The sequence below is a fragment of the Micromesistius poutassou genome (genome assembly GCF_964030765.1).
Source record: "Micromesistius poutassou genome assembly, chromosome: 15".
Lineage (NCBI taxonomy): Eukaryota > Metazoa > Chordata > Actinopteri > Gadiformes > Gadidae > Micromesistius > Micromesistius poutassou.
In genome coordinates this window covers 7,944,778-7,958,208 of record NC_140285.1, presented here as the reverse complement: position 1 = coordinate 7,958,208, position 13,431 = coordinate 7,944,778, and the positions used below count along the sequence as shown (strand labels likewise).

Below are 13,431 nucleotides of genomic sequence, written 5' to 3'. Positions count from 1 at the left end.
GCAAATAGGTGCAATGGGTGGTCAACCCCAAATCTGAATGTTCTGGGTTGAATCCAACGTAAAATACCTTGATAAATATCTGCTAAATGAGTTATGGCTGAATAGTGTTTTTTTAGAAAGTGTAGTAAAGATAAGTTAATATTGAAGAAAACCAATATCTATCCTTAATTAGATAATTAGATCAAATCTGTAATTTTAAAACCTAACCACTCAAACCACTGACCCTGCGTCGTTGGACCTGTTCAGGTGTGGATGCTCACGGGAGACAAGATGGAAACGGCCACCTGCACCGCCAAGAACGCTCACCTGGTCACGCGCAACCAGGACATACACATCTTCAGAGCCGTGAGTACAGGAAGTACCCCCTCTTCCTCCTGTGTGTGTGTGTGTGTGTGTGTGGAGTGGGCAGCAGTCCATTGAAGTGCTCTGGGGGAATGGGTAGGGCTGTACGGTATGGACTAAAATTTATATCACGGTATGATTTGAGGCATAGACGGTACTGTATTATATCACGGTATGTTAATTTTATATTCTAATTTCGATATAAATGCTTCTGAAGGGGTAAAATACTGGTTGGGCAGCTATTTTTGTATAGAAGAAGTATTTTAAGAACATTTATTGAGCGAAACTGCAATAGAAAAAAATGCTAAATCTTTTCTTTTTTTTAAGTTACTTCCAGTATGGATAGTATGGATTTCTTTCTCCACTTGGTCGCGGACCTTGCTGTATAGTTTTGGCATCTCAATTTGGCTGAAGTGTGTGCGGGCAGGTAACGCGTACCTGGGATCGAGTGTTTTGACCGTCTCTTTAAAGCCCTTTCTATCGACATTTTGAAAGGGAACCATGTCCGTACACAGGTAAACAGTGACGGCGTTTGTTATCTCGTTCCACCGCTGGCTTTTTTTGTCATAAGGACCGGCTTTGGAAAATGCCTGTGGAAGCAATGTCTGAGATGCGGAGACAGCTTCACGCTACCAGCGTCTGTCTCGTACGGTGAATGAGAGCTTGTGAAGGGACTATTGCGCAGGCTGCGCGCCTGCATGCCTGCGTGCTTGCACAATAGCACACTGCCTGAGAAGGCGGTATCGCTGTCAAATCGGTCCCTGGGAGAAGTAACGTTGCGCCGAATTGAAAAAGGAACTACTTTTCGTTACCATATTTTCAGTAGTTTCACGTAACTTTTTTCACATGAAAAATGAGTTACGTTACTGTATTTACGTTACTTACGGTCACACCGGTCTCACGGTATGGTCAAAATCCATACCGTAGCGCAAATTCACACCGGTGTACTTTCTATACCGTTTATGCCGTACACCCCTAGGAGTGAGAGCGTATTCCGGTCTTAACCACGCACTCTTTTCCTGAATGGCCTCACGGGTATGGGTTAGGGTAGGCTGGGATTAGGCTACGGTTAGGCTAGGGGTAGGGTTAGGGTAGAGCTAGGGTTAGACTAGGGGTGGGTAAGGGTTAAGGGCTCTTTATGGTCCCACGTTCACTCAAGGCAAGGGGGTTACGGACCCCTTACGTCCTTGCGGACCCTCCTTGCATCCACCACAAGGGCCTGACGTGCGCCTCCCAAAAATTGTAAGCTTCCATCGAGGCGACGCAGCCGCAAGGGCTGTGATTGGTCCGCTCACTAAAACCCGAAGCAGGACCATAAACGTTCACGACTACGTCAAAGCGTCTGCGTGGTCCTGCGTGGTCCTCCTTGTTGCGTGAACGTGGGACCATAAAGAGCCCTTTAGGCTAGAATAAATGGAGGATTAGGGTAGGTGCCAGGGTTAGGGGTAGGGTAAGACTAGGGTTAAGCTAGGGGTAGGTGAGGGTAAGGCTAGGTTAACTGGAGGGTTCGGGAAGGGCGAGGGTTCAGGGTTAGGCTAGGGTTGTTGGCCTAGCGCCCGTGGACCGGCCACCTTACATCACCCACCCACCCCTCCCCAGCTCTCACCTTGAACAATCCCAGCCAGGACCAAATTAATCCCCTTGCCTGTCAAAGCACAACAAAACCCAGGGCTCGCGCCCGGACCTCCAGGCAGGAGAACTCACGGCCGGCCGCTCCCAGGGGAGGCCCCGCGCTTCCTCATCTGTTTTTCAGGTTTTGGGTCCCCCCCCCCCCCCCCACGCCTTCCCCTCTGGGCGGCTGCCAGGGGGAGAGGAGGTAGAAGGAGGAAGGCTTGCGTACAACGCTGGTTCAGTGGAAGTGCACAACAATGGTTGGCAGGGGTTTCAAAAAAGGAAAGCTCCCGCACCCCCCCCCCCCATCTCCCAGTGGATGGAGGATGGTGGGGTAGGGGCGGGGGGGGGGGATGGGGATAGGGACTCCAGTGCTTACATCTGGGTTGGCTTCCTGGACGACACCGGTGCCGCTGGCTGGATTGACGTACTCGCTGGTCAAAGGGTGTTGCTAGCAAGGCCACTTGTTGACAGACTAACAATATCCAAGACCAATATTGGAGTAGTACGTTGTCATTTTGTGCACACTTTTTTTGCGATGTCGGTAACGAAACAATAAATTTTAAACCTCAACATGGGGGGGGGGGTTAATTAATATGCAACTGCTGAGCTGCAGATAGAATATGTCTGACATATTTATCCTGTTTTTATTGTATATTTGATCTCACTGTGTGTGTGTGTGTGTGTGTGTGTGTGTGTGTGTGTGTGTGTGTGTGTGTGTGTGTGTGTGTGTGTGTGTGTGTGTGTGTGTGTGTGTGTGTGTGTGTGTGTGTGTGTGTGTGTGTGTGCACTAGGTCACAACACGAGGGGAGGCCCACCTGGAGCTAAACTCCTTCAGAAGGAAACACGACTGTGCTCTCGTGATATCAGGGGACTCACTAGAGGTAAGTGTAACACACTCACACTCACACACACACACACACACAATGGCCAATACAAACCTAGACAATGCACATAAAAAAATGAAAAATTACACCAAGCTAGGACAGCATTTTTTTTAAATCAAAATAAGAAATACAAATAATGTTCTGTGTGTGTGTGGTTGTGCGTGAATGCGTGATCCTTCAGGTGTGTCTGAAGTTCTATGAGTATGAGTTCATGGAGTTGGCGTGCCAAAGCCCGGCGGTGGTGTGCTGCCGCTGTGCTCCCACGCAGAAGGCCCAGATCGTCCGGCTGCTGCAGGAACGCACCGGCAAGCTCACCTGTGCCGTGGGTGAGTCTCCCCACCGCTGGGGGTCCCACAGGGGGCTCCCACGCCCCTGCTGTGGCTGTTCAAAATGCACACGCAGCTTCATTTAAAGGTCCCATGGCATGAAAATTTCACTTTATGAGGTTTTCTAACATTAAGTCGAGTTCCCCTAGCCTCCCTATGGTCCCCCAGTAGCTAAAAATTTCATTAGGTGTAAACCGAGAAGTAGCTATCTTACTCCGTCTTTGAAAAAAGGATCGCTGAAACGCTTCGATTTGGCTTCCGCCCCCATATGACGTCATACGGTGCCATGTTACCTCCCCTTTCTCTGCTTGGCCCGCCCAGAGAATTTGGCCCGCCAATGAGACAATGAGCTAGGACCGTGTGAGCGCCACATGTGTGTGTGTGTGTGTGTGTGTGTGTGTGAATACACACACTGTAACGCAAGTGTTCTTTGATATTTGGATAACCGTTCTGCTGTTGGTGTTATGGTGCATAACATGCAACACAATAACGCAAGCTTGCATAAAGCTCCCATTTGGTGAAAAGACTAGGCTGCGTCGGGTTGGTTGAGAAGGAATTGGGAACCGCGACATGGAGGAGAAAATGATTGTTGCCCAGGATTGTCCATCGGAGCCGGGCATCCCCGGGGGCGGCCAGCGGGCATCCCCGGGGGCGGCCAGCGGGGCGGCCAGCGGGGCTCCGACGGACCGCTGCCGCAGCAGCGGGGCTGGGCGGGCAGCCCCGGGGGCGGCCAGCGTTCAGCGGGCAGCCCCGGGGGCGGCCTGGGCAACAATCCTTTTCTCCTCCATGTAGTGGTTCCCAATTCCTTCTCAACCAACCCGACGCAGACAAACAAACAATCCCTTTCTCCTCCATTCCGCAGTTCAGTCTGTACTTAATATTGACGTGGAATTGGAAGAACCAGAGGCGTCTGAGAACCCGACGCAGTCATTTGAGATTCATAATATCATCCGGAGGCGCAAACAGCTTTTGACCATGATAATATATATTATATTATATAGATATCTAAATATAATATGATATTATTTAGATATAGAGCTTCAGGACTCCCGCCGGAGCACCCGGAGTGTTCAGTGTTCCACTGTAAACACTAGCGCATGGTAACGTGGCTGCAAGCTGCTCAGGGCCACACCCCCACCCTCCACCTTGATCCGCCTCTAAAAACGGAGCGTTTGTGGAGCGCTCATTGTGGGACTGGCTCGTAGTGGCTGTAACTCTGCACCAAGGCTGAATTTCTTGAACATCTTCAAGTACTGTATTAGGGGCCCACTAATATCTATATTAAAGCATCCATAAAATAGCATGCCATGGGACCTTTAACAAAGCACTATGTGCTTCCGGATAAGCTATCGGTTGCCCAAGAAATACAGAGACACACACACACACACACACACACACACACACACACACACACACACACACACACACACACACACACACACACACACACACACACACACACGGAGATCACACACACACGGAGATCACACATGTACACAAATAATCAGTTGCCAAAGAAATACAAAGACACACACAAACCGAGATCACACACACACACACACACAAATAAACTGATCTCACACACACAGATCGCACATGCGCACATACACACACACACACACACCCATGGACGCAGATCACACATGCACAGACATCACATACCCACACGCAGCAGTGAGTCATAGATGTGAATCCTGACACTTGAACGGCTGTTGTTTTCTTTCAGGGGACGGAGGAAACGATGTCAGCATGATCCAGGAAGCCGACTGTGGCGTGGGAGTGGAGGGAAAAGTAAGAATCTGTCCCTCTCATCAACACAATGCCACGGCCATCTCCCTGCCGCCGCACCCCCCTGTTGTCTTTCCTGCCAATATTGGCTGTCACCGGTCAAGGGAGAGACGACACTCAGAGCATTCCCGTCTTTTTACTGGGGAATGGAGGGGATAGGGAACGGCATGGCGGTTAGGAGGTAGGGAACGGAGGGGATAGGGAACGGCATGGCGGTTAGGAGGTAGGGAACGGAGGGGATAGGGAACGGCATGGCGGTTAGGAGGTAGGGAACGGAGGGGATAGGGAACGGCATGGCGGTTAGGAGGTAGGGAACGGAGGGGATAGGGAACGGCATGGCGGTTAGGAGGTAGGGAACGGAGGGGATAGGGAACGGCATGGCGGTTAGGAGGTAGGGAACGGAGGGGATAGGGAACGGCATGGCGGTTAGGAGGTAGGGAACAGAGGGGATAGGGAACGGCATGGAGGTTAGGAGGTAGGGAACGGAGGGGATAGGGAACGGCATGGCGGTTAGGAGGTAGGGAACGGAGGGGATAGGGAACGGCATGGAGGTTAGGAGGTAGGGAACGGAGGGGATAGGGAATGGAGGGGATAGGGAACGTCATGGAGGTTAGGAGATAAGGAGCGCATGGATGTCTGTCAGGGAGTCCTCACAGCCGTGCTTCTAGTATCAAGATGGCTGCGTCGGCCCGTGCAGTTCTGCAACCAGGGTATTTTTTGTAGCATATGTTGTAGTACAGGGTACAAATCAAGACAAACAGCTAGAAAACACAATTGTGTATGTTGAGCACAATGGGATGATAGGACGGGTAGTGATACAGAAACTATTTTGATCTTCAATCGCATTCATTCCAATATTGTCTCTTGTGCTCTAACAGTAACCCCGGTAACGCCTTTGCTGACCTTCAAACACCCCCCCCCCCCCCCCCTCCCCCCGTGTTGTCAACGACAGGAAGGTAAGCAGGCCTCGCTGGCTGCAGACTTCTCCGTGACTCAGTTCAAGCACCTGGGCCGGCTGCTCATGGTCCACGGCCGCAACAGCTACAAGAGGTCGGCCGCCCTCAGCCAGTTTGTGATCCACCGGAGCCTGTGCATCAGCACCATGCAGGTAGGCCCTGCTCCAGACAAGTAACCATCGTTGATATCATTAGATGGTTTGTCTCACATTTGATTTACGAGAGTCGTCGCCTGACCGCTTATTGATTTGCACTAGGCTCCTAGTGCAAATGCAAGTGCCTAGGGGGGTCCTACTGCGTTTGACCCCCCTAGTGGCCGGACCAGGTGTATGCATTCAGGTGTGTTTGTTTTCAGTGTATCAACTTCGTTGGCTCATGTGAGGTTGTGTGTTACCGAAACGGTCAAGAGGATTCTAGCTACCCCAAAAGAAGGAATTGAAAAATCGATTTGATGTTAGAAAAAGATCTGGCGCTTCAGACGTTTCAGCCAACGAGCCAAAACCAAAGCAGACTAAGGTCACGGATGATCGGCGAGGTCCAGTGGTCAAGAGCGCTGCGGATCCGTTCAAAGGTCTGACCATCAAAAGGGCGAGGTCTGTGATGAGTCAGACGAAGTGGGCACCGTGGTGGCCTTTCTGCCCGGTTCCAACTCCAACAGCTGCATCCAAGGTCCTGGTCCAGCCCCCCCCCCCCCCTCCCTCGCACCAACACCACCACCACCACCACCGCTGTGGGACAGCCTGTGACTCACTTGACCCGCTCTGCCTTCTTGAAACCTCACAAGGCCCCCCCTCCTCCTGCACCACATGGCTCCTGTCTGTCACGTCGAGACGTACCACAACAAACTACTGACCCGTCTCTGTCCCGGGCCCGCCTGGCCGGAGAAAATCTCCAGCTGCGCCAATATTCAATGTTAAATATTCATATGCAGCCACATGTTTTGATAGAATGTGTCTCAAGTGTAAGAGTTATTATTGCCAACACAGCAATGGTTGCAGCCCTGAGGGGTCATTCAACATCATTAGTATTAAGACCTGTGTGTGTAAGAGTGTGATGTTTAGTGTGATAGTGTGTGGTGTTGTGAATTATTGATTTCCTCATTGTATTTATTTGGTTGTGAAGGTTTTCCTCACTTAGATACTGAACATGGTGCTACCCTCTTTTTACCACAGTTCGTTGTTTACTTGTGTTTGGTATGTTCTAGGGTCCTCTCCAATGCCCTCATGCGATAAATATGAAAAGCGAGTAAATGATGACTCACACTTAATAGCTCAATGACAACGTTGTGCTCTCTGCTTGCAGGCCGTCTTCTCGTCTGTGTTCTACTTTGCCTCCGTCCCGCTCTACCAAGGATTCCTAATCGTCGGGTGAGCTAAATACTTTAACTAAGCGTGACTTTTCCCTTGGGGATCTGCTTGCTTTGTTTCACTTGACATTCTCTCTGTGCCTGAAGCCCTGTCCAGCTCCATGTCATAATAATCGGGGGTGGGGTGGGGTGGTGGGGTGGGGTGGTGGGTGGGGTGGGGTGGTGGGTGGGGGGGGCCTTGTTATGTCATCGACAGAAATTCACTTTTAGGTTGAACTGAACCCGATGGTAGAAGGATCTTCTTTTGCGGGGGGGAAACACAACACTAATACAATACAATACATTACGATACAAATACAATACAAATACAATATGGCCACCCTGACTGACCACTGTGTGTGTTGCAGCTACTCCACCATCTACACCATGTTCCCTGTGTTCTCCCTGGTGTTGGACAAGGACGTGAAGTCAGAGGTGGCCATGCTCTACCCAGAGCTATACAAAGATCTGCTGAAGGTGTGTGACGATGAGCTGTGTGGTTTGATGTTGGGTCCTTTACAAAGCATTGTATTCTACGTTTTTCAGGGACATGGGCAGCATCGTTTTATGGTTTTCTTGTTGACAACATTCAGTGACTTCTCCAGAAGAGACCATCTGACGAGCTGTGTGCATCTGCCAAACATTCCTGAGACGATTGTCTGTCTAGAAACTTGCAGATGCATTGCTTGACTTCGGTGCCCCACAAAAGCCGATTTGTTGTCCAAAAAACGAATGCATCCAACAAACAAGCTTTTCACAAGTTTCCTCGATTCATTGTACTTATTCCTGGAACAGACTTAACACGGATGTTTCAGAAAATAGGAAGCCTTTTAGTACATTGAAGAGACTTTTTGTGTGTGGCCAAGTGACCTGTCTTAAATGCATTTCTGGACATCACTGGAAGTGTATGCCAGCTAAGATGAGCAGCTGTTACCCAACCCTAACCGCACTCCTACGTAAGGGAGGGATCATCACTTGACATTATCACAAATATATTATATTGCTCCTATCGTCAATTGAGTTGTTTTTGTCTTCACAGGGCCGACCGCTTTCTTTCAAAACATTCCTAATATGGGTGCTAATAAGCATCTACCAAGGTAAGGTTTATCACATATAATAAACACATTCCTGGTCCCAGCATTTTAAAATATTTTTTGAGATTGCGCCATCGGGCACACAGCACGATTTTGTATGTGTGTGTTTCAATGCTTCTCCTAATTTGCCTGCCTTATGTGGAGTAGAAATTGCAGAATGTATAATGTTTAAAAAGCCTACCATTCATTGCTTGCAGGCGTCATATTTACTCTTTTGTCTCACTTTTATGCAAAGAGACTGAGAATTGAGATGCATGTCACTTATTTCACCATTTCAGGCCCACTCATTTTTTATTGTTAATTCCAGCTGTCTAAAATGGGAACAGACTGAGTGAGACAGAGTGATCAGAGTAAAAGAAGGACCCTTATGTCCTGTGGGGGGGCATTAGCTCAGGAGGTAGAGCGGGTAGTGTCGTGGTGTCCCTGAGTGAGACGCTAATCCCTGATCGCTCCTGATGCGTCGGCTGTCGCCCTGCGTGGTTGACTCTGCCGTTGGTGTGTGACTGTGTGCATGAACGGGTGAATGTCAGTCAACACTGTTAACACTATATAAATGAGGACCATTTAGCTGTGATGAGGTATCGTCGTGTCAATGTGACTCGTCCTTGTTCCCGCAGGCAGCATCATAATGTACGGCGCCATGCTGCTGTTTGAGTCCGAGTTTGTCCACATCGTGGCCATCTCCTTCACCTCCCTCATCCTCACGGAGCTGCTCATGGTGGCCCTCACCATCCAGACCTGGCACTGGCTGATGATGGTAGCGGAGCTGCTGAGTCTGTCGTGCTATGTCGCCTCCCTCGTCTTCCTCCACGACTACATCGGTGAGAGCCGTTCTGAAACACACAGATTGAAACACATTCATCCGGTTTCCCCAACACTATGGGACTCGCATATGTGGTCGCGGGAGAGAAGCATTTGGAGATAACATTTTGATCAATAAAAATTACGAACTGTTTTGAAAGGTCTGGGACACACCCATTGTTTTTTTTTTACTCTATAGTTAAATTGTTTGTTACAGACGGGATGTGTTGTTACAGACGTAATACCTACATGCTTCTCTCCCGCAAGTTGGGGCTGACCTTAACTCGGGATCACAAGGCCCAGAACTGTTGGAAACCACTGCAATTATACATAGACGGTTTGACGGTGTATTATTTGGACATTGCTTGTTGACACTGAAAAAACCAACCTGCTGTTTCTAAACATACCCGTCTGGGGGGATTGCTCGCGCTTCCTAACCTTGGAATACAGCAGTGTGTCATAATAATTGCGGGAGGGGCTTCCATTGTCCTTGTTATGTTGGGGGCCGTCAGGAAAGCCGAGGTGAACATGCTGACGCGTGGACCTGCTACAGGGGAAATCCTCGTTGCCTCTGCGAGGCATTGCAAACAATGCAAAATAGACTGGTTCTTTTCTTTATTCTATTACATACAATCCAGATTTGTTAGTGTTTTTTTTATAAACTTGTCAAAGGTAAACACGTTATTTATGTTCTGTGATATTTGTTTTCAGGCTGTTAGATATTCTATTTCTTGGCCTGCGTGAAGGAAAATGTCAATTGCATTTCTGCTTGCTAAGTCTAGTCATGCATGCTTAAAATGGAGCTTTTCAAACCTTTCCAGCGCTTTATTTTGGGCCTTTATGTAGGGTGTGGAGGTTCAGTTTTAGCCTGCAATCTAGACCACTGAGAATCATGACTGGAATGTGGTCAAAAGTTGCCCTATTTGGACACACTTTTGTAGGCTACGGTCTTAAAGGCAAATTTAGTCTAAAAACATCTTTATTTAGAACAATGGCTTGTACCTAAATTCAGTTTCATTTTATTTGAGCCATTTATTTATTTTTCAGTGTTTATTTATTTTTTGATTTTCAAAACATAATGGATTTTATCCAGAATTCTATTCCGAGCAATGGCCAAGAATAGCAGTGTGAGAAGCAGCATTTATTTGCGAGAAGCAGCAGAATTGAGCAACACTATTATGTTGTAATGTAATGTTGCTAAATTCTGTCGATTTCGATGATTCTTTAAGACATTGTAGTGACAACCGATCCTGTTACAATCATGAAATTATAAGTGTTATTAAATATCATACTTTTCCCTTTTTCTTTTGATTGTCTTCTTTTGTAGGACATTGATCTGAATCATACCCCATTTATCGTTTGGCTCTGTGCGTCTCTCACTCATCCCACCTTTATCGTGACCCATGACCCTATGTGACCTCTCTCTCTCTCTCCCCCCCCCCCCCCCCCACCCCTTCTGTCCAGATGTGTACTTCATTGCCACGGTGTCGTTCCTGTGGAAGGTGACGGTCATCACCCTGGTCAGCTGCCTGCCGCTCTACATCCTCAAGTACCTACGCCGGCGCTTCTCCCCGCCCAGCTACTCCAAGCTCACCTCGTAGAGGAGCAGCCCCGCCCTCGCCCTCACCCCCCCCCCCCCCCCCCCCCCCCAACACCCGCCCGCCGCCAGCCTCCCACCGGGAGGGAGTGGCCCCCACGGCCTGGCCTGCGCTTCGGGGGGGAGAGAGAGGGCCGGGGGGAGGAGCCTCCCCCCCACCCCCCAATATTTATTTATTCATTCATGTATTATTTATCTCCGGTTGAACCGAACCCTCCGGGGCGCATCCGCAAGGAAAGAAAAAAGAAGATCAATGATTTGTTTGTTTGGATGGTTTGTTTGTTGTTGTTGTTGTTGTTGCCGAATGGGAAAGTGTGTCGTGATTTGTGTCGGATGTGTTTTTACTGGTGGTTGACACTGGTGTTTTTATGCTGCATGAGAAGTGATGCGAAGCCTGTGGAGTGGGGCCTCGGCGCGGTACAACACCTACAGAGCTCGGTACACTGGAAGATGTCAATGAGAATAACTTACTAATACTAACACGAGCGTCGGGCGGTGAAAGCTGATCGACTGTCTCGTAATCGACATTACTAAACCCTATTTGGAAATGGAAGGGAAAGATGCATTGGGTGAGTGAATCACGAGGTGAGATCTCTACCCTCTCGTTCTGATAGAGGTGTAGCCAGGTTGGTTTAAGGGGGCTGTAAGGATCTTTTAGAGCCATATCAAAAGCGAAACAACAAAGAGGGAAGGCTTATTTCAGCCCAAGCCGGTCGTATATATTCTCAGGACCCGATTCACACTATCCCTTAACCATGCGTTATAAATGGCTACTGATAATTATACGCCGAAACATTTCACTGAGCATGGAACGCGTCGATGCGTTTGTTGTGTACTCGTTTGTGCGTCATTTCCTGCTACTAAACCTCAACATGATGGAGGCGGTGTGGTTGTTTACTTAGAGTGACCCCTGGTCTCTGATGTTAAACCAGCCCATGTCTTGTGTTTAAGGAACATGGTCAGCCAAGAGAAAAGTTCACTGCGGCCCGTCGTGGCTCCTAACTGGCGGTGTGTACAAGCCATGCTAGCTCTTCCGCTCTCCCTCTCTTTGACACACACACACACACACACACACACACACACACACACACAGGAGATATAGATGTACAAGCAGGGATACTAGGCCTCCTATGTGTCCACTTCTAGAAGCTAACACTGGCCATGTTTTAGCTTTGCATGATGACTCACTGCACTGACCCAAAGCTAAATCCAGCTGCCCTCTTGTCTGGTTCTCTTGACCACGAGCAAACGGCCTAAATGCCAATGCTAAAGCTAACCCCCATGAATTTACCTGAGTCATATATGATTGGGATGGAATCAAAAGCCCTTAGCCAAGTAGGTTGTGGCAATCTTCACTTAAGAATTAGTACACCTTCGCAGTCAATGAGATGTCTCTCATCTTCCTCTAAGGAATTAATTATACTGGCCGCAAATTAAGCAAATGGTTATTATGATTTTGCTCGATTTTCCTTTTGTCTAAGTGTGTGTTTTTGGACCATTTTACAGATCATTTCATGATGAAATGGTGACTGTGCTCATGATGGTAACCTGTAGAAAACCAGGAAGAAAAAAATAAAAGCTACTAGGTGCCATCCGTACTGATTCATTGGGTAAATTGATTAAATATAAAAGTTGAAACCCATTTACTTTGCAACTTTTTGCACAACCTTTATAATGATTACACATTTTTGTTATAGTGACATTGTAAATGGAAGATGAATGGAGGTTAATTAACACGTATTTTGTTAAGACATGATTAATGTGATCGTGCTTGTAAATAACTATTTTTGATTAAGCATTTTTGTTTTAATTATATTAACTTATCTCTCGAGAAATGAAAAAAAAATGAAGAACTGAGTTGATAATGTTGATGATGATGAATAAAGTCTCATGTTTTCTTTTTTAGGTCTCTGTGCGTGCGCATATGTGTGTCTATAATGTGTTGAATCCTATACGTTGAGTAAAAACCGGACATGTTGAGCCCCTTCTCGCCAGTGGAGGGAGTCCCTGGTGGCAGAATATCTTCAGACCCCCTTTGCCATCTCATAATCAACACACTGTCTCAGACAGTCACTCCCCTGCCGTTTGACATGGTTATAAACTAATTTTGTTTTGTTTATTACTTATGACTGTCATTCTTTATTTTAAGTGAAGACATCTTGCATTGATGTGAATGTATTTGGATTAGTTGAGTCAGACTTTATTTTCAAACTCCTTGTAATTGTACCAAACTATGTATTTCAGTGTCAAAACTCAACATTGTTTTATTGCCATAGTGCGTAGGTTTATACCATTAATGGAAACCCATAAACTTAATCAGTCTTATAAAGCTGAAATTCCACCCCAGAACAAACAGAGCCGCCTCTTGGCTTCGACGTTCAAGGTCTCTCCTCTTTGGGCTTGTACGGGGCGCCCGATTGGACGACGGCCAAATGTACAATCCAATCAGTGGAGAGAGAACAGGTCAGTGAGTTTTGATTCAGAAAAACTGGAAACGGGTATAGCTTACTGATGGGACCTGCATTAAATATCCTGGCTGGGAGCATACATGTTGCTACGTCTTATTATTGGCACCTCACAACATTCATTACTAGATTGTTTTTTCCATTCTGGAAATATCCTAACATGCTCCTCCCAATGGAACATTGTAAGAGAGAGTGTGTCTCTTTCTAATTCACGACAGA

The 13,431-nt window shown here is 47.7% G+C and overlaps 1 protein-coding gene across 1 annotated transcript in view; it reads left to right on the top strand.

Moving 5' to 3' along the window:
- atp9a (ATPase phospholipid transporting 9A) overlaps nucleotides 1-12,649 on the top strand; it is a 29,234-nt gene extending 16,585 nt beyond the window's left edge. Inside the window, exons 19-28 of the mRNA XM_084479318.1 lie at nucleotides 247-345; nucleotides 2,748-2,837; nucleotides 3,022-3,166; nucleotides 4,893-4,957; nucleotides 5,907-6,062; nucleotides 7,213-7,277; nucleotides 7,624-7,732; nucleotides 8,295-8,352; nucleotides 8,967-9,170; nucleotides 10,615-12,649. Coding sequence (XP_084335444.1) covers nucleotides 247-345; nucleotides 2,748-2,837; nucleotides 3,022-3,166; nucleotides 4,893-4,957; nucleotides 5,907-6,062; nucleotides 7,213-7,277; nucleotides 7,624-7,732; nucleotides 8,295-8,352; nucleotides 8,967-9,170; nucleotides 10,615-10,751 — 1,128 coding nt within the window. The 3' untranslated portion in view covers nucleotides 10,752-12,649. The remainder of the gene's footprint in view (nucleotides 1-246; nucleotides 346-2,747; nucleotides 2,838-3,021; nucleotides 3,167-4,892; nucleotides 4,958-5,906; nucleotides 6,063-7,212; nucleotides 7,278-7,623; nucleotides 7,733-8,294; nucleotides 8,353-8,966; nucleotides 9,171-10,614) is intronic.
- The last annotated feature ends 782 nt before the right edge of the window (nucleotides 12,650-13,431 follow it).